The sequence below is a fragment of the Peromyscus maniculatus genome, chromosome 7, assembly GCF_049852395.1.
Source record: "Peromyscus maniculatus bairdii isolate BWxNUB_F1_BW_parent chromosome 7, HU_Pman_BW_mat_3.1, whole genome shotgun sequence".
Taxonomy (NCBI): Eukaryota; Metazoa; Chordata; class Mammalia; order Rodentia; family Cricetidae; genus Peromyscus; species Peromyscus maniculatus.
The window spans coordinates 58,069,662-58,088,616 of record NC_134858.1 but is presented as its reverse complement, the minus strand read 5'-3'; the positions used below and the strand labels follow the sequence as shown (position 1 = coordinate 58,088,616).

Genomic DNA, 18,955 nt, shown 5'->3' with positions numbered 1-18,955 from the left:
TAAAAATAACATTATATCCTTAAATGTGAGCCTGACTGATTAATTTTAAAGAAAAAGACTAAAAAAAAGCTTTAGACATGTAGAGACATATACACTGAAGTTTTTTTTATTTACATTCCATAGGCAACACATGCACATGAATAACGGTAAATAAATCTTGAAAACAAAAGAAGCCAGGTAGGCCATGTGCATGTCTAAGCCCAGGGCTGGAGGAGGGCAGGCAGTTTGCTGACCAGGCTCCTGCATCAGTGAGTTCCAAGTTCAGTGAGAGACACTGAACCAAACACAGGTAGCTAAGCTCACGGGAAGACATGCAACATCAATGTTGGTGCACAGCGCACATATGTGAGAATATATCCGTGCACCACACAGAGACACACACAACACACAGCGGAAAGCATTTACGTATGTGGAGTGAAGGGACAGAGCCTCTGAGTGTGGCGTTTGTGTGGCTCTCAGGCAACAGCCTTCTGGAGAGTCCCTCTGAAGCTTCAGATCCTTCAGTGTGAGCAGGAATGGGGTCTGGAGCATGAGGTTGGGGGAGGGGGGGACCGATAAGGCCCAACAAGAACCAGCTCTAAGGTCACACATGGCCTGAGGCCACATGATTGATCCCAACCCCCTCCTCTCACTAGTCCGAGTAGTAAACATGACTGCTCCCTACGGACACTCTGATGGTGATACATAGTCCCCTGTCTAAATGGGCATCCTGGTATTTATATTGCTTAAGGGAATCAACATAAAAACATATTACTCATTAGCATGAGTGTTTCACAGGAATGACAGAAATCATCCACATCATGCCTTAACATGGCCAGACTGGTGCTGGGTGGCGGTGGTGGTGGCACTCAGGAGGCAGAGGCAGGCAGATTTCTGCGAGTTCGAGGCCAGCCTGGTCTACAAAGCAAGTTCCAGGACAGCCAGAGCTGTTACACAGAGAAACCTAGTCCAAAAAGCAAAAACAAAAAACAAAAACATGGCTAGACTGAGAAAAATTCACTATGTCTTTGCATTCATATTTATATCACCCTTATATTTCCTTATCTTTGAGTTGTAGTTTCACACAGTGCATTACACTGGAGATATTTAAGATGTCCTGTTCTATTTTTTTTTTTAAGATTTTTGTTTTATGTATATGGTGTTTGGTCTGCATGTATGTCTACACACGGCATGTATGCAATGCTCACAAAGGACAGAAGAAGGCATCAGATTCTTGGAGACTGAAGTTTCAGGCATTCTGAACAGCCATTGAGTGCTGGGAATTGAACCCAGGTCGCCTGGAAGCCCAGCCAGTGCTCTGATGAGCCATTTCCCTGACTAAAGCTGTCTACTCTTGAGTGGCATGTGCTGTCGTATTTAACTGAAAAATAACCTACAACTTACCTTCAAATGGTTCAGTGAAAATCATCAGTATATAAACTCTATTATCATTTGTATACATATTCAAATGTAGAGAAAATATAGCCAGGGCTTTGAGATGGCTCAGCATTCGGTGCCAAGTCTGATGACCTGAGTTTAAACCCGTTGAACACATGTGGAAGGAGAGAACTACCTCCTTCAATTTCATACACACACACACACACACACACACACACACACACACACACACACGAATGCAAAAAAAAATTTTTAAGAGAAAATATGGTCAGTCATCAGCTTCTGAATCTAACGGGCAGACGCACCCTAGTCCACTGTGATAGTTTCTTGAATTATGTTTCAGTTTTCTATCATAAAAATGAGAGAAATCAATCCCATGTCTGCTAAAATTCTATGCTTACAGTGAATGTTAGACTAGTGAGTTCAGCTGCCAGGGGTATTTTCCAGTCTTCAACAGCACACTGAACCATTCATCCCAACTGACTACAGATAAGAATATTTAAACAACCACCCGGGCTGCTAATGCCTGGAGATACTCAAGCAGAGGTCTCTACCCCTGCTGAGCATAATTACCAGGTAGTCACAGACTAGCTTCAAACAGGGGACTGGTGGGGCTCTCTCAGGCTAGGAGTGGGTGGGATTCTGACAAGGTGTCTGTTGACTGGACAACTTTGGCAGGTCACTTGTGTGGGTCTTGGGTGCCCGTCTCTCCAGCCTGCCCAGCACTGCATGCTCTGGGCCCTTGCCAGCTCCAGCCTGCACCACTGCAGCAGCTAGGAATTGCTTCAAGCTTGACTTTCTCAAATCTGTTCCCACCAGAGCATCCACAGAAACCACAGTTGAACATCCACCTCTGCATTCACAGTGCAAGCCCAACTCTCTATTTTTAAATAGCTATAAATGTGTGTATGCATACATATATTTGTATAAATAGATGAGCGGATAGATATAGATGGAGAGATGATAGATATACAATATATAGATATATATTTATGTGCATGGGTATTTTTGCCTGCATATGTGCCTGTGCACCACAAATATGCCAGAGCCCATGGATCCAGAAGAGGCTGTCAGATCTCCTGGGTTTAGTTATAGATGTTCGTGAGCTGTCACATGAGTGATGGGAACTGATCCATCTCTCCAGCCCCAAGTGTGACACTCTTAAGGATGGCATTTTTAAAACGCTGTGACTTCCTCTTTGTGCCCACTTCCCACCCATCCTCCTGGCTATTATTCTAGGCTCCAGCAATGCTGAGCTAAGCACCAGCTTCCTCACGGCGCTCTACTTCTCCACCCTATGCCTCTGCCTCGCTCGCTCGCTCGCTCGCTCGGAATGGCTTTTGCCCTTTCCTGGATGGCTTCCACCCACCTCCTTTAAGTTTCAGATTAAGCAGCTCACTCAGCAGATTAGTGGTTGCTGGGGCACAGAGGAAGAGAAAGTGGGAAGAGACTGCTTAATGGGTGTGTGGTTTCCTTCTGGGGAGAGGGACATAACTAAGTAGATAAGGGTGGCATTTGATAGCATTGTAAGTGCACTGAGAATCAGTGAAGGGTTCACTACAAAACAGACAACTGACTCCGCACTCCCCATGCCGCAGCCCCACCCTGGGTCAGTAGCTTGCACAGTATCACACACTCCCTCCTGGGTCAGTAGCTTGTACTGTATCACACACTCCCTCCTGGGTCAGTAGCTTGTACTGTATCACACACTCCTCCTGGGTCAGTAGCTTACACCGTATCACACACTCCTCCTGGGTCAGTAGCTTACACCATATCACACACTCCTCCTGGGTCAGCAGCTTGCACTGTATCACACACTCCTCCTGGGTCAGTAGCTTGCACTGTATCACACACTCCTCCTGGGTCAGTAGCTTACACTGTATCACACACTCCTCCTGGGTCAGTAGCCTGCACTGTATCACACACTCCTCCTGGGTCAGTAGCTTACACCGTATCACACACCCTCCTGGGTCAGTAGCTTGTACTGTATCACACACTCCTCCTGGGTCAGTAGCTTGTACTGTATCACACACCTGCTACTTTATATTGATAAAGCTCCTCCACAAAGTGGAGAACCTCTCATCTCCCAGTGCTTAACCTAGGAGACTGAATGTTCAAGAAATATTACTTTCCTGTCCTTGATAAATAATGTCTTTTAACTCGGGGCAGCTACCAGAGGTGATGTGGGTGGATTTTAGAAATCTAGCCTAAATAAGAGCTTATACATGTTTGTATTCCTTAGGAATGAAAAGACTGAAAAGACTTTAGTGTACGCACAAAAGGGAAGGCAACAGAGTCAAGTTGTTGCAGTTGATGACTTAGGGAGGCAGCCACAGGACAGAAGCCACGCATATCGTCAAGCATTAATTTTACCTTATCTCACTTCATCATCCCAACTACTTGGCAAAACACAGTTATTCACTTCCATCTTCCAAATTCAGAAACAAATATATTTAAGTAGTTTGTCAAAGGTCATGAAACCAACTACCAGGAGTAGAAAGACTCAGCTCAAGTCACCCAGGCTTCAGCACCTGCTCCTAGAGCATCCGTGTGTATGTTACCACTTCCTACCATCCAGGGCTTTCAGAAGCTGTGGACAGACATTCTTTGGCCCACAATAGGCCTTTGCTAAGACTGAAAAGTGCCTGTTTCCCTCCTTACCTACTTGTCCATTACCATGATTGCTGTTTATATTCTACAGTGGGATGGTTGGTTGTTTGGTTGGCTGGTTGGTTAGTTAGCTGGCTGGCTGGCTGGCTGGCTGGTTGGTTGGTTGTTTGGTTGGCTGGTTGGTTGGTTAGCTGGTTGGTTAGTTGGCTGGTTGGTTAGTTTTTAAAAAGTGGTTAAAGGCACTTCCTGCTCTTGCAAAGGACCAAGTTCAGTACCCAGCACCCACAATGGTGGCTCACAATAACTCTATCTCCAAGGCATGCAATGCTTCTGTTCTCCTCAGTCACCTAAGCTCACATGCACATACCCATGGACACACATAGTTAGAATTAATAAAAATTACAATCTTTTTCAAAAAAAAAAATCTGTCAAAGGGCCGGGCGGTGGTGACACATGCCTTTAATCCCAGCATGCAGGAGGCAGAGCCAGGAGGATCTCTGTGAGTTTGAAGCCAGCCTGGGCTACAGAGCAAGATCCATGACAGGTACCAAAACTACACTGAGAAACCCTGTCTCGAAAAAACAAAAACAAACAAACAAAAACCTGTCAAAATGAGAGAAATGGATCATAAAAGCTATCACAGTTATGAGATCTCTTGCTGGGAGTGGTGATCCCTGCCTGTAATTCCGGCGCTTGGGAGGGGACAGAAAGGAGTTCAGAGCCAGCTTCCACTGCATAGTTTGGACCGGGTTAGCTCGGTAAGACTCAGTCAAAACCCTCCATAAAGCAGCAGCAAGTGTTTCTTTAAGGTGCCTCTTAAACTCGGCAGTGTGTCTGCTTTACTAGAACCACCCTCAGAGGCTCCGCCACTGAAGAGTCACTTTCAAAACACCCCACCCTCTGCTGAGTAGCCTCCCCTACAAATGAGAAAACCAAGAAACAACCAAATAAAGAAGGAAGAATTATATACTCTTACTAGTTTAGAAAGCGTTCTTGTAGGGGCCAACTGTAGCTCAGTGGCTAGAGCATCTGCCTGGCATGTGTGGAGAAGGAGGGGGTGGGGGAAGGGAGGAGGAGGAGGAGGCCTCCACCAGGAAGCCCAGCCTCTTAGTTGGCTTTCTAAACTCCATGACTGTAAGCAGCTCCGGGAAGAAAGGGGTTCATTTGCCGTATACTTCCAGCTTCCAGCCCATCACTGGAGGCAGTCAGGGCAGTAACTCAGGCCTGGAGACAGGAGCTGAAGCAGCAGGGACCACAGAGGACTGAGAACTACTGGCCTGCCCCCATGGCTTGCTCTTGCTTTCTTATACAGCCCAGGACCACCTGCCCAGGGGTGGCGCTGCTCACAGTAGGCTAGGTGCTCCTGCATCAATTATTAATCAAGAAAATGCCCCACATACTTGCTCACAGGCCACTCTGAGGGAGGTGTTTCTCAGTAGAGGCTCCCTCAGCTCAGATCACTTTAGCTCACGTCAATTAACAGAAACTAAGCCACGCACACAGAGAAGAGGATTCTACTGGTTCCCCCCTTTATTCTGTCCAGACCCCAGCCACAGGATGTGCCATCTCCACTCACCTGGGTCTTCCTCCCTGAGTCCTCTCTAAAATGCCTTCACAAGACACCAGAGGCATGTCTCACCAATCTCCAGGTGATTCTAACCCAGTCACATAGATATGATGATTATCCACTACATGTATATGAAAAGGTAAGCCTGACTGGAAAGAAATGTCAATCTTAACAATTGATCAATACAATCAAAATATGTCATCTCCAAAACAGCAACAAAAAAGTATGCTTTTTTCTTGCACACACACACACACAAAAAAAAACATATATATATATATATATATATATATATATATATATATATATATATATATCCTTCCAGACAACAATCCAGGTAATTTTGGTTTTTGATTAGGTCCTCATGACTTAGACTTTCCTAGATATCAATTGTTGGAACTGAGGTTGATGGGACAGTACGCCAGATGAACACACAAACACACACAGACACAAAACACAAGGGCAGATGGAGCAGAGTGAAACATCAGTGTGGAATTGGAGATGGCAGCTATAATGGGACACACTACAGACTGGTACACCACGAGTTACACACTACAGACTGCTGTGGGATGTTCTGTATGGCAAATGTGTTACTCTGATTGGTCAATAAATAAAATACTTATTGGCCAGTGGCTAGGCAGGAAGTATAGGCGGGACTAACAGACAGGAGAATTGAGAGAACAGGAAGACAGAAGGAGTCACTGCCAGCCACCGCGAGGACAAGCAGAATGTGAAGATGCCGGTAAGCCACGAGCCATGTGGCAAGATACTGATTTATAGAAATGGATTAATTTAAGCTATAAGAACAGTTAGCAAGAAGTCTGCCACGGCCATACAGTTTGTAACCAATATAAGTCTCTGTGTTTACTTGGTTGGGTCTGAGAGGCTGTGGGACTGGCGGGTGACAGAGATTTGTCCTGACTGTGGGCAAGGCAGGAAAACTGTAGCTACAACAGACTGGTATCCCACAAGTTACACACTAGAGACTGGTATACCACGAGTTACACTCTCTGTGAAGATTAAACAGCCAAGTCTTAATGTAACAACTGTCACAAAATTAAATCCCTAAGACAAAAATGCTAAGACACAGGGGGGAAGGAGACAGGCCCAGCTGCAGTGAGAGCCCTGACTGGAGCCCTTCTCGAGGCGGCGACTGGCCAAGCAGCAAAAACAAAGGTAGAACCCTCTTACCAAGGAGGCAAAAGAGACCTCAGAGTAAGAAGCCGAAGAGTTCAAACAAATGAGCATTAGACATCAACGAGCCACAAACAAAAGACCATGCCCGCGTGTCCCATCAGTGAAAACCAACTAAAACAATATTTCCCCTACCGAGCTGGCAGAGATTCTTCCCTTCTCTGTCAGCAGAAGGGTCCTGGCTCTTAAACAGCTCCTCCTCTCCCCATTTCCACACAGTTCAAGGCGCAGCTCCTCAGCTTTCAAGTTTCGTTCTTGCTTTTTTGAGATAGAGTCTCTCTATGTAGCCCTGGCTGTCCTAGAAGTCACTCTGTAGACCAGGCTGGCCTGAAACTTGTAGAGATCCACCTGCCTCTGCCTTCCGAGTGCTGGGATTAAAGGTGTGCACCACCACACCCAGCACTAAATTTTAAATTATGTCCATTCACAATGGTAAGTAAGGGCCTGAGTTTTTGAGCCAGGTTACAAGCTTGCTATTAGCTATGAGCTATAAACCATGAGCAGGTCAATTATTTAACATCATCTAAAATAAAGGCAACAGGACCATTTCTCAGGATTGCTGTGAGCACTGAGTGAACACACATCACTTAAAATACAGGCTGGGTAACATACTCAACAAGTATCAGTTATGGGTATTGTTGCTAAGTCCCTTACTCATAAGCAAAATCTGTGCAAACAGTTCATGAGCATGGATCACAGTGCTCTTAATATCTGCTCAGATCCTTTCAAGTTACTAACAGCTTTTAAAAAATATATCTGTTTGCTTTGTGTGTGTGCACATGTGTTCATGTGTGCACACTACAGCTCATGTGTGAAGGTCAGAGGACAATCTGGAGACCCAGTTCTCTCCTACTGTGTGGGTGTGGGGGGTGGAACTCAGGTTCAGGTTGTCAAGCTTAGGAGCAAGAACTCTTGTTTCCTTAGCCAACCTGCCAACCCCATGGACAGCTTCCAAGTACAAAGTTTATTTGAATAACGTCAGATTCAGAAGTCATTACTGTGGGATCCAGGAGATGCTATGTTAACTGGGTAACCAAGAGGTGGTTCAGCATCTTTCAAATCAATAATGGAACCACCATTAATGGTGCTGTGAATGGACTCCTATTCGGCTATTTATCCTCAACTGGACTTTGTTTCCTACAACAAACACTCATGATTTTGTGGGGAGGAAACTCTGCTTTCCAGGCAGAAGGTTCCCAGTGCTAGAGAGAGAACCTAGGACCTCGCACAGGCGCAGTGATGCTATGCCAGAGGGCCGCATCCCCAGGCCTGAAAGGTTTAAGACAGTCTTCTACCCTAACAGGTATAGTCCAAGGTTTGCTTTCTCTGAAGGGTCTGTGCCATGCCAGACTGGATTACACAATCACTTCTAGTCGCAGCCCTCTCCGCCAGGGTCTTTGGTCACTCTAACACTTCAGCTCCTCTTCTGTGCACTGTACTGGAGATATCACTGTTTGAAGATGTCCACAATGTCAGAATTTGTAAGTATCAACAAAACGCTTTGTGATTACAAACCATTTGATTTATTTGTGGTGGTTGGTTTTGGGTTTCACTGGGTTTTTATTTGGGTTCATTTTGTTGGTTGGTTAACTATTTTACTGTATTCTTAGCTCTAAAAGAGATACATACATTGTTTAACTATGGTACTGCTACAAAGAACTTCCACTGTGTTACCATTGGGAGGGGGGTAAGGCAAGCAGTCAACCATCCCACCCCCCTGCTCATAGTTTCAGAGAATCATTTCAGCCATCTGTCCTGAGGAATCACTTGGGCCTGTCTCTGCCTGTGGGAACTCTAGCATCCCTAGGAGGCAGGGCAAATACTTGCCTAACCCTGATAGGGAGAAGTAAAGGTTTCCAGTCATGGGGAGAGGCAGAGACAGTCACACAGGTGCTGTCATGTGTTAATCTAGTCTTCCTAGTGCTCTTTCCCAGGACCCACTGTCAGGTCAGCATGGCTGGGAAGAACTCAATTCTGCTCACCCGTAGGTCTGTCGAGGAAGGAAGAGAGAAAGAGATGAAGTTGTTAAGTCTCTACTGCAATAATTCTGAGGACAACAGTTTCATGGTCCTGACATTTCTCCAAACAACGGTTAAAATTGTCAAGTAATTCAAATTTCAAGGTTTTTTGTTTTGTTTTGTTTTTTAAGGAAGAAAAACTACTCCTCTAATCCCCAAGCTGCAGCCTCCTGCCGCCTCACTGCCTCCCAGATTCTAAGTGCTGACAGTCTGTTTCATCTACACTATAAGACCAGTTTGTTTCCAAACCTGCTGCCCGCTCAGTGGGCTGCTTAATTACACAAGCATACATGCATACACATACACACACGCACACGCACACGCACACGGAACGTGCTGTTGTTCTGCCTTGAAGGCCATTCTAGTTGTTAAACTTCCAATCTTTCCTCTGACCCCACCCTACACATCTGTGCTCCTACAACAATCTATACAGACCTCTTGTACGTGTGAGAGTGTGTGTGCAGGTGTGTGTGTGTGTGTGTGTGTGTGTGTGTGTAAAGCAGATGACAACCTCAGTTGACCTTCCTGGGGGTCTTCCACCTAGCGGCTTGAAACAGAGGCTCTCAGAGGTCTTGGACTCACCAAGCAGGCTGTGCTGGCGGCTCAGCTAGCCCCAGAGCCCCCGTTGGCTCCACCTCCCTAGCACTGCCATGACAAGCATGTACCATGACAGCCGGGTTTGGAGATCAAGCTCAAGGCTTCACAATTGCAGGGCACCTTACTGGTGAGCTGTCTCCTCGGCCCCTGGTTTAAACAGACCTCTATCAGGGTTCTCACACTATTTCTTGTTAGGGTTTTATGTCTCGCTCCCTTCAAACTTTTGGAGACTGGGACTAGATCTTTATTATAGAAACTTTAGTGAAGGAAAAATGAGGACATGACCACTCCAAGGCATGGTTGAGATGTTTTTTGTAGATATGAGGAAGAATTTAGCCAAAGGCATCTGGAAGGGTCCAGACTGAACTAGGTCATGGGGGTGGGTGAAGGGGGGGATGGAGATGGAGCCTAGAGAGATGGGGGCAAACCCACTGAGAGGCCAAAAGTGCATAGCCAAAGGGCCGGTTACATGGGAAAGAGAAGCTGGGAGGAAGGGAAGGAAGCCCAGGCCCTGGGAGGGAGAGGTTTAGGGTAGGGTGAGGAGAGCTGGAAGGAGCCACAGGTACTGAGTGAGTCTTGTCCCAGGTTTCTTTGAGACCTAAAATTTAGGACACTGGCTAAATCCAATAAGACCACTAAAGCAAATACATTGTGAGCGCCAAGCTACAGTTAGGAACTCATGGCCAATCCTATTTCAACTATATCGCCTCTCACCACCCCCAGGATATTCTGAAGCAAATCCCAGACTTCCTATCATTTCATCTGCCCGTGCTCTTCTAAACAGTCCGCTGAGAGATTCTTCATAAACATTGTCCCATCACCACCACCATCACACTGAAATCTGTTGAATAAGCTCATGTCGAGTTTATAACTGTGGGTTCCGTTTCCACAATTGTCTCAGAAGCTTGTATACTTTACAGCTATTTATCCAGGGACTCAAGAGTCCACCACTGCGACTGTTTCAAGGCTTCTCAACCCTTAGCTCTCTTAGGTCCCCTCTCCATCTTCCCCCCCTTAGAAAGAAACTGGTTCACCTTAGAGTTTCCCACAACCAGAATTTTGGTGGCTACTTCCCACGTTCCTCTTCTGTATTTCTAGAAGCACTGGTTATGAATGTGAAGGGCTTCTGTGTTTGGGTGTGGCTCTTCTAATGTGGCAACAACCACATTAGAATAAAGTTGAATAAAGACAGAATAAAGTACGTCTGTCTTTCTTTATTGAGACATTGGTAGCCGCTAATGGTCACTCAGTCCAGACTCTAAATCCATTAACTCATTCAAGACTGTAAAACCCTGGGATATGAACTCATCATCCTTTCCTCATTCATTAGCTAGAACGGGACATGTGATGTACTAGTTCAGCCCTTCTTCTACTGGAAGAGCTTCCCAGTGAGTCTGTTTTTCACACAGGGAGAGAAGTCTTGATTTTCCCGAGCTTAAAAGAACGAGCCCTTGCATCTTCCCAAGGTGACCAGTGGTTTCTATTTTCAATCATTATTAGAGTGCAGTCCATTGACATTATCTTCACTGATGCTTAAAAGGTCCCATCCCTGCTGGGGAGGAAGGCCTCTTCACTGCGGTTTCAAAGTCCAATCTTTGATAGCATTCTTCCATCTAGCCCTGCCTTGGAATTGTCTAGTTCTACAACGAGAGTATAATTATTAACCCATAGTTGAAACTATGTTTTCCATATTTTCAAAACTAGATAAGATGTCTGTGAGGCTGGAGAGATGGCTGCATGGTTGGGTGCTTGTGTTGCAAGCCTAGGGAGCTAAATTTGAGCTCCCCAATCGCTACAGAAAGGCACAATAGCATGTGCTTGTAATCCCAGCCCTGGGAAAGTGGAGGCAGGAGGATTGCTGGGATTTGCTGGCTAGCATCAGCCAATACGAATCCCTGTCTCAAAGGTGTGCCCCTGAAGATGACAATCATGCATGTTGTCCTCTGTCCTCCACATACATAAGCACACATACTCATACATGCACCCTCACATATGTGAACACACATGCATGCATAAATTTAAAAAATAAGATAAATAAGGTGACTATTCCAGTTTCTAATCTAATGTGGGGTAATTTTTTTAGTAATGAATAATAAGGTAATGAAAATCCTAAACTATCACTCAAGTCTGTAGACTACATGGGGAAAAAGACATAAAGTGGGGAGGGAGACATATTGAGGAGGAAGGGAGATGTTGGGAAGATGTGGGCAGAGTTGCTGGGATGAGTGGGAGTGGATGTGACTCGGATACATTGTATACATGTATGGAATTTTCAAAGAATACTTATATAGACATACAAACAGAGGGAGAGAGAGGGAGGGGGAGGGGGAGAGAGAGAGAGAGAGAGAGAGAGAGAGAGAGAGAGAGAGAGAGAGAGAGAGAGAGAGACTGAGACTGGAAAGCATAGTTAAGAGCACTTGCTAGTCTTCCAGAGGATGTAAGTTCAGTTCCCAACATTCATGTAAGGTGACTCACAACTCCCTGTAACTCCATTAGGTTACATGCCCTCCATTAGGTCTGATGCCCTCTTCTGGCTTCTGAGAGCATCTGCACTCATATGTCCAACACACACACACTTAAAAGTAAATCTTAAAAATAAACTTTTTCTAAAAAGCTTGAACACTGTAGGGAAAAGACACTAAGAGTTTGCAGTTCAGATGTGCATCCATTTCCAAGTGAACCTGATGCAGCATTAGGCTGAAGTACAAAAAGATAATTCTCTTGGTGCGTGTATGCACATGCGTGCACCTAGAACACGTGTGAAACCTGGAATGTCATTCCTCAGGAACTACAGTCCCCCTTGTTCTGAGACAGATTCTCTCACTGGCCTAGAGTTTCTAAGTACTACTGCCCAGGGATCTCCCCACCTCTGCCTCCCTGCACATGGCACCACACCAGCATTTCCCACCTGGGTTCTGGGACTCTGGGTCCTCATGCCTGCCTGTAAAGCAAGCATTTTCCTAACTGAGCCATCTCCATAACCTCAAGAAAGAAGTCTCTTCATGTGTAACCTCCCTCCCGGGGCCACAAGGGAGTAACAATAAGAAGCTATCTAAACAAAACACTAATTAGGTAAACATATTTAATTAAAGGTTGGGCTCCTCGATGACAATGAGTAAACCGTGCTTAGTAACTTACCCCAAGTTAGAGGAATAACAATTTTCACACTTAATTATTCACATGATCCCCAAGTCACCGCAGTAATAACATTAACATTGTATCAAACACACTCGAACCCTGGGGTCTGAAACTTGAAGCCTTCATTCGCAGAACCACAACTAAAACAAACTCATGTTTAAACCTTTATGCTTTCCAATACGTAGGATCTAATATCCCTGGTGGGAACAAAAAGTGGGTTTGGGGTTTTATGGTTTTCTTCCCCCAAGTTGCTCTATTTGTAACTTTAATCCTTTAGAAACATCAATGTTTGTGTCAGTTGCAGAGACTTAGCAAGATGCTTCAGAAGCGGTTTTGTTAACTTATAAAATCCACTGTTCTGTGTAACAAGTAGCCTGGAGAAAGAGCAGCAGAATGATGATCACCATCAAGAACTTAGAAACCAGGCTTCAGCCCAGCAAGAGCACCTGATGCTTTTGCAGGGGATCCGAGTTCAGATTCCCCCACCTACATCAGATGTTCGTAACTCTAGCTCCAAGGGATCTGACGCCCTCTTCTGGCCTCTGCAGGCAATACACACACACACACACACACACACACACACACACACGAGCAATTTTTTTAAAAAAGAGCTTAATAAATCACAACAACAAGGATAGGTGCAATTTAAAGGGGAGAGCCCTTACAACATTTGTCTGTGGTACCTCTACTCCATCTTGAAATACCGTCCCTTAATTTTCTTGCTCAAATGTCCTAACCTGAACTCCATGAACACGAGCAAGCCTACTATTACTGTACATCATATAACTTATAACTGACAGGGCTCTCATGTAGTACTTCTAGTCATTTAATGATACCATCGGGAATCTGAAACTCCAATTTAGCAATTAAGAATAAATGTGTGTCAGGTGTGGCAGCTCACGCCTGTTAATTCAACATTTAGGAGACTGAGTCAGGGGACCTCCATGAATTTGAGGCAAGCCTGGACTATATAGCAAGTTCCTAGCCAGCCTGGGATATCAAATGAGACCTCATCTCAAAACAAACAAACATAACACAAAGATTTCCAAGTTTGTAGTTAATAGATGCAGCTATCTCCAAATTTGAACAGTAGATCAACCTTCAAATATATACTACCAATCAGGTGTGGTAGTTCATGCCTTTAATGCCAGCACTAGGGAGGCAGAGGCAGGAGGATCTCTGAGTTTGAGGCCAGCCTGGTCTACAGAGTGAGTTCCATGCCAGCCAGGGATATGCAGAGAAACTCTGTCTTGAAAAACAAAAAGCAAGCAAACAAACAAAAAACAAATATATACTACCAATATTTACCACTGTGAAGTACACTTACTTATATACATATAAACACATCCTCATTCACCGAACTCTAAACCCCTTGGCATTGATTTAATTAACACTGCTGCTGTTGAGAATATTTAAACTTACTTCTACATATAACCATAGCTTGGCAGGGGACCAGGCTGTATACTGCACACACCATTATAAAATACTCACACATCTACATCTCTCAGTCTGTGGCTCAGCTGGTTAAGCTGAGATATAAGCAAAGAGAGCTATGGTATAAACATATCAAAGTTGTGCAGAGTAAATTATGATGATTTCCACGAAAATTAAATGAACATTTTAACACTCACATTAGGAGATTTGAAACTTGGAAAGGGAGAGAGAAAAAGGAAACCAAGCTGTACACCCTCTTACATTACAGGGAATAAATGTTTAAAAATGAAACTGAGCCAGGCGGGGTAGCCCATGACACTAATCCCAGCACTCGGGAAGACGGAGGCGGGTGGGTCTGTGAGGATAGCCTGGTCAACATAGTGAGTTTCAGGGCAGCCAGGGCTACATAGTGAGACCCTGCCTAAAGAAATAAATGTAACAAAACTAAGAAGTAAAAATGCACACTAAAAGAATTTTGGGAGGGTTCTGTTGTCCAATATTGCCACTTGAGAAGACCAACATATAATATAAAGTCATAAAATCAAAGGTTAAATTGTATACAAACAACCACTTTCTGCATAGGGTATGCTACAGCCATCAAGAATCATAACAAACAGCTAAGGTTATGGGTTCCCTGAACATGAAGTACATACAAAAATCAACACCACACAGAAAGGTAGATGGACAAACTCCTAGCAATGATGCAGGGAGCTCAGAAGGACATGAAAAAGAGGATCAAGTTCACTCACCAGAAAAATACAGGTCTAAAGTATTCTGAGGGTCTGTAAGCCCCTCAGTGGGTAAGGGGCTTGTCACCAAGCTTGACCTGAGTTCGATCCCCAGGACCCACATAGAAGGAGAACTGACTCCTGATAGTTGGCCTTTGACCTCTACATACACACTGTGGCACACATGTGCCACATGAGCAAACACACACACAAACAAATAACATGCAATCAAAAAAATTGAAAGTACCCTGAGACACTATACCTTACCTACCAGACATCACACTGCTATTTCTATAAAGTGTGTGTGTGTGTGTGTGTGTGTGTGTGTGTGTGTGTGTGTGTGTGTTCATATCTGCTGGGATGCGCTTCCGCTGGAGGGGCATGAAGGCAAATAAGAACCTCCGGTGGTTTCTGAGGAAGGTGGGGCTGAAGGACAAAGACAAGAGACTGACAATCTGTGGAAAATATTTTTCTTCCTGGTAGACGTTAAATCATGTGCTGATGGATCGATTCAAAAAGGTTTATGGGCAAAAGGGGAGATGAAGAGAGGGACCCGGTCAGAAACAACCACCACCACAACCAACACAACCACAACCAACACACACATACACACAGTGTGACCAAACCAGATTCTGGGTTGTACAGACTGAAAAGCTACAGGGTCTATCCTTCCTGTTCACCCACATTATCCTACCGATGCTTGGCTGGCTTCTACTAGGCACACATCCAGATACTTTCATTTTAAAGCTCCTACAAAATATATTCTGTGCCTTCACAAACTGAGAGATGTGTGTTGCTTCAGAGAGAACAGTTTTTGCACCATGCATTTAACTCTTATGATGTTAAGAAATGGCAGGATGCTCAGTTTAGTGCATGCTCAAGACAAACCCAGGAGAGACTCAGGCTCCCCGTGTTTTTAGTCATCGTGCATACTGAGAACACCAGCAGCAGCTACGATGTTCCGAGTGTTTTTAGCCATCGTGAATATTGAGAACACCAGCAGCAGTTACAACCTCTAGGTTCTCAAAAGCGGGAGTGAGAAGAAGGGACATAAACCTCCAAGTGGGAACATAAATCTTGGGTGGGAACCAGTCTGGGAGATACAGCTGCAAGGCCGGGGAAAGGCAGATCTTCTGCTGGTGCAGGGAAGGAGCTGACCTGTAACCATGGCTACCTCCAATACACTACGTTTTTCTGCCAAATATTTTTTTAAGTCAAGAAAAAAAAAATTTCCCCAGTGAAATTAGAAAACATATTCAGGTGTGATCAAACATCAAAGACCATGCGAGCGTCTGAATCTATTATTTCTTTCTCTCCACCTCGCCCACCCACCTTGTTTGTTTGTTTGTTTTTGAGTCAGGTTCTCATAGAATCCAGGCTGGACTCCAACCCCCTCTATAGCCCAGGCTGGCCTTTAACTCGTGATCCTCCTGCTTCTGCCTCCCAAGTGCTGGGATTACAGACGGGCATCACCACACCCAGACTGAATCATTTTCCTTTTTTATTTTTTTTTAAAGTCTGGTTTCTCCCGTTTCCTTTAAGACCAAATAAACTACTACTAAAGGTAATCCTTCAGAAAGGCACTGATCTGAATTAATCCAAAACCAATTAATTTGTATTATCATAAAAAGCATACAATTCCTCGGCGAAATCTGTATAAAATTAAAAGGGTCCGTTTTAATTACGACCACCAGGTAAACCGGCAGTTTGCCCATTCCATCTCCTCTGTGTTCGACTCCGTAAGACTTTTTAAATAGAACGTCCTTAGTAACAGAATTTTGATGATACGGCCATTCTAACCTGCCAAATTATCCAAGTTCCAACATCTGCAGTCAGGATGTTTCCCAAGATTTCTGTTCTCTCTGCCAACTCCCAGAGAAGCCGGACAAGCTCCACTTCTCTCCGCCCGCACACTTGAGGCCAGGCTTCAGCTCGGCACCCATGTCCCGCACCCACCTGCCCCACAGGTGGGACTTACTCTGCCAACAGGACAGTCACCTTCCCGACTTCGCCATCTCCAGGGTTAAACACAAGCAGGGCTTTGTCTGCATTTGAGATCCCTATTCTCGCCCAGCCTGGCTGAGAACCAGACTTCCCTGTGACAGCCTCAGCGGAGGACACACAACGTCTCTCCCAACTCTGGCACGGCTGGAAGCCGCGGAGCCAGGCGGGTCCGGAGTCCGCGCGGGACGGCACCAGGTGGAAGACCGGGGTTACCTGGACCCCGGCATCGCGAGCACCGAGCACGATGGGGACACGCGAAGAACAGAGTGGCACCACGGGGGAGCAGAGAGGGGGTCCCCCCCGCGGAAAGAGATAGGAATGGGGTACCCCGCAAAGGCCAAAGCGAGGAGGGACCGGGGGCTCCTCCGAGAAACCCAGATCCTCGATGAAGGGCGCAGCAGGAAGGGTCCCCAGGGTCCCCGCCGCAAGCGCTGCTCACCGTGCTGGCCACCGCGGTGGGCGAGGAGGGCGACGTGGGGCCGGGAGCGTCCTGCCTCCACAGCCGGGACTTGAGGCTCTTCATGGCCACGGCTCTCAAGGGTCCCGGTCCCCCACGGGACTGCAGGCTGCGAGCGCGAGGGCCGGAGCAGCGGACGCCCTAGAGCGCGCCGGGCCCGCCCCACCTGCCACCTGGGGCCCCCGGGGGCTTCGCTCAACAGGGTCCCTCCGGCAGCCAATCGGACCCGCTGCCTGGCTAGGGTGGGGTCAGCCCCGGCCAATTGGAAACCGGGAAGGGGGCGGGACTTCCCTTTTAAACTTCAGAACACCCTTCCTCTCCCCTCTGGAGGAAAAGTTAGGGAACTTCAGCTCTGCAGCGCGTGGAGTGAGCGGAGGCGCAGCGCCGGCTCCTGGCCTGTGGTGCCTGCACACTTGGGTGGTCTGAGGTTAGAGTGATCCAGCCTAGACCGGTTCTTATCTCCCCAGACTCCCTCCTCTTCCCATTGCGAGCCCTGTATAGGGTAAAATTTTTCTTCTCCCATCGGGTCCCAGCTCACCTACACACTGACGAGCTTTCAAACAACTTCCCATTCAGGATCTTCAATGAGGGCACGAACCCCAGGACCACACATCTCACAGCCACACCCATGGGAAACTCGGGGACAAACAAGCTTGTAAGAAAAAGGAGCTGGTTAGGCAAATGAACACTTAACAGACTTGGGCGCAGTGGATGCAGTGTGGCTGGAGAGCCGGCTTAGCCGAGCGCTGGCTGCTCTTGTGGAGCAGCTGGGTCCGATTCTCAGGACCTAACAAACTTCTCTAGCCCCAGTCCCAAGGGAGCTGATACCCTCTTCCAGCCGCTGTGGGCACTGCACACGGGTGATGCACACTTAGACTTAATAGTATAATTCGAGGCCCGCGTTAAGTGTTCATGTACTGCTGTGGAGGGAAAGACAGAAAGAGGTGCCATCGATAGAGCTTCACGGGTAGCCAAAGTGATGAAGGAAATTGTCCAAGAGGTTAAAGAAGGAAGTTAGGGGTCAATGTAACTGAAATATATTGTATGTTAAAATCTCAAAGAATAAATGTAAATGTATGGCCGGGCGGTGGTGGCGCACGCCTTTAATCCCAGCACTTGGGAGGCAGAGCCAGGCGGATCTCTGTGAGTTCGAGGCCAGCCTGGGCTACCAAGTGAGTTCCAGGAAAGGCACAAAGCTACACAGAGAAACCCTGTCTCCAAAAAAAACAAAAAACAAAACAAAACAAAAAAAAAACCAAAAAAAAAAAATGTAAATATATTGTAAGGGTGCCGTGTCCTTTTTGCAGAGACACAGACATGAGTATACAAGGCATTAGCTCATCCGTCTCAGAAGTCTGAATTAATGAAAACCATTTAAGGGTGGAATGAAGACACTCTCTGGTGACCAGCACCCAATAATGTCCTATTAATAGGATGGCTTCAAGAATTTTCCTTGGAGTGAGATCTCCCCAGCAGAATATTTATTCCCACATACATTCACATGGAAGACAAACAGACTCCGAGTCTCACAAAAGCTCTTTTTGTCTCCAAGGACAGTTTCTTTCTTCAGCTTTCCCTCGGAATGGCTCTAGGTTTTGTTCCAAAAGTGTGAGAAAATCTTCAGAGCTCTCCTGAAGATGCTGTACTCAGAGCCTGTAGTCCTCAGCAGAAGTCACTAACAAGCACCTGAGGAAACGGATAGTTTTCTCCTGGTTAGACTTAGGGAGTCTTGACTCCTCTCCCCGTAAAGATCCACAGCTGTTCTGACTTAGCTGCCTGTGATCCCAGGGTCTGTGGGTGGTAGGTTGCTGTCTTCCCTGCTTCGGAGAAAGCC

The 18,955-nt window shown here is 46.0% G+C and overlaps 1 protein-coding gene across 2 annotated transcripts in view; it reads right to left on the bottom strand.

Annotated features, from left to right (window-relative positions):
* Uaca (uveal autoantigen with coiled-coil domains and ankyrin repeats) overlaps positions 1 to 17,338 on the bottom strand; it is a 93,269-nt gene extending 75,931 nt beyond the window's left edge. The window contains exon 1 of one of the 2 annotated variants that reach the window (XM_006971460.4): positions 17,104 to 17,338. In XM_006971460.4, coding sequence (XP_006971522.1) covers positions 17,104 to 17,187 — 84 coding nt within the window. In that variant the 5' untranslated portion in view covers positions 17,188 to 17,338. The remainder of the gene's footprint in view (positions 1 to 17,103) is intronic. The other variant, XM_016003634.3, reaches the window with a different exon arrangement.
* Between the last annotated feature and the right edge of the window lie 1,617 nt (positions 17,339 to 18,955).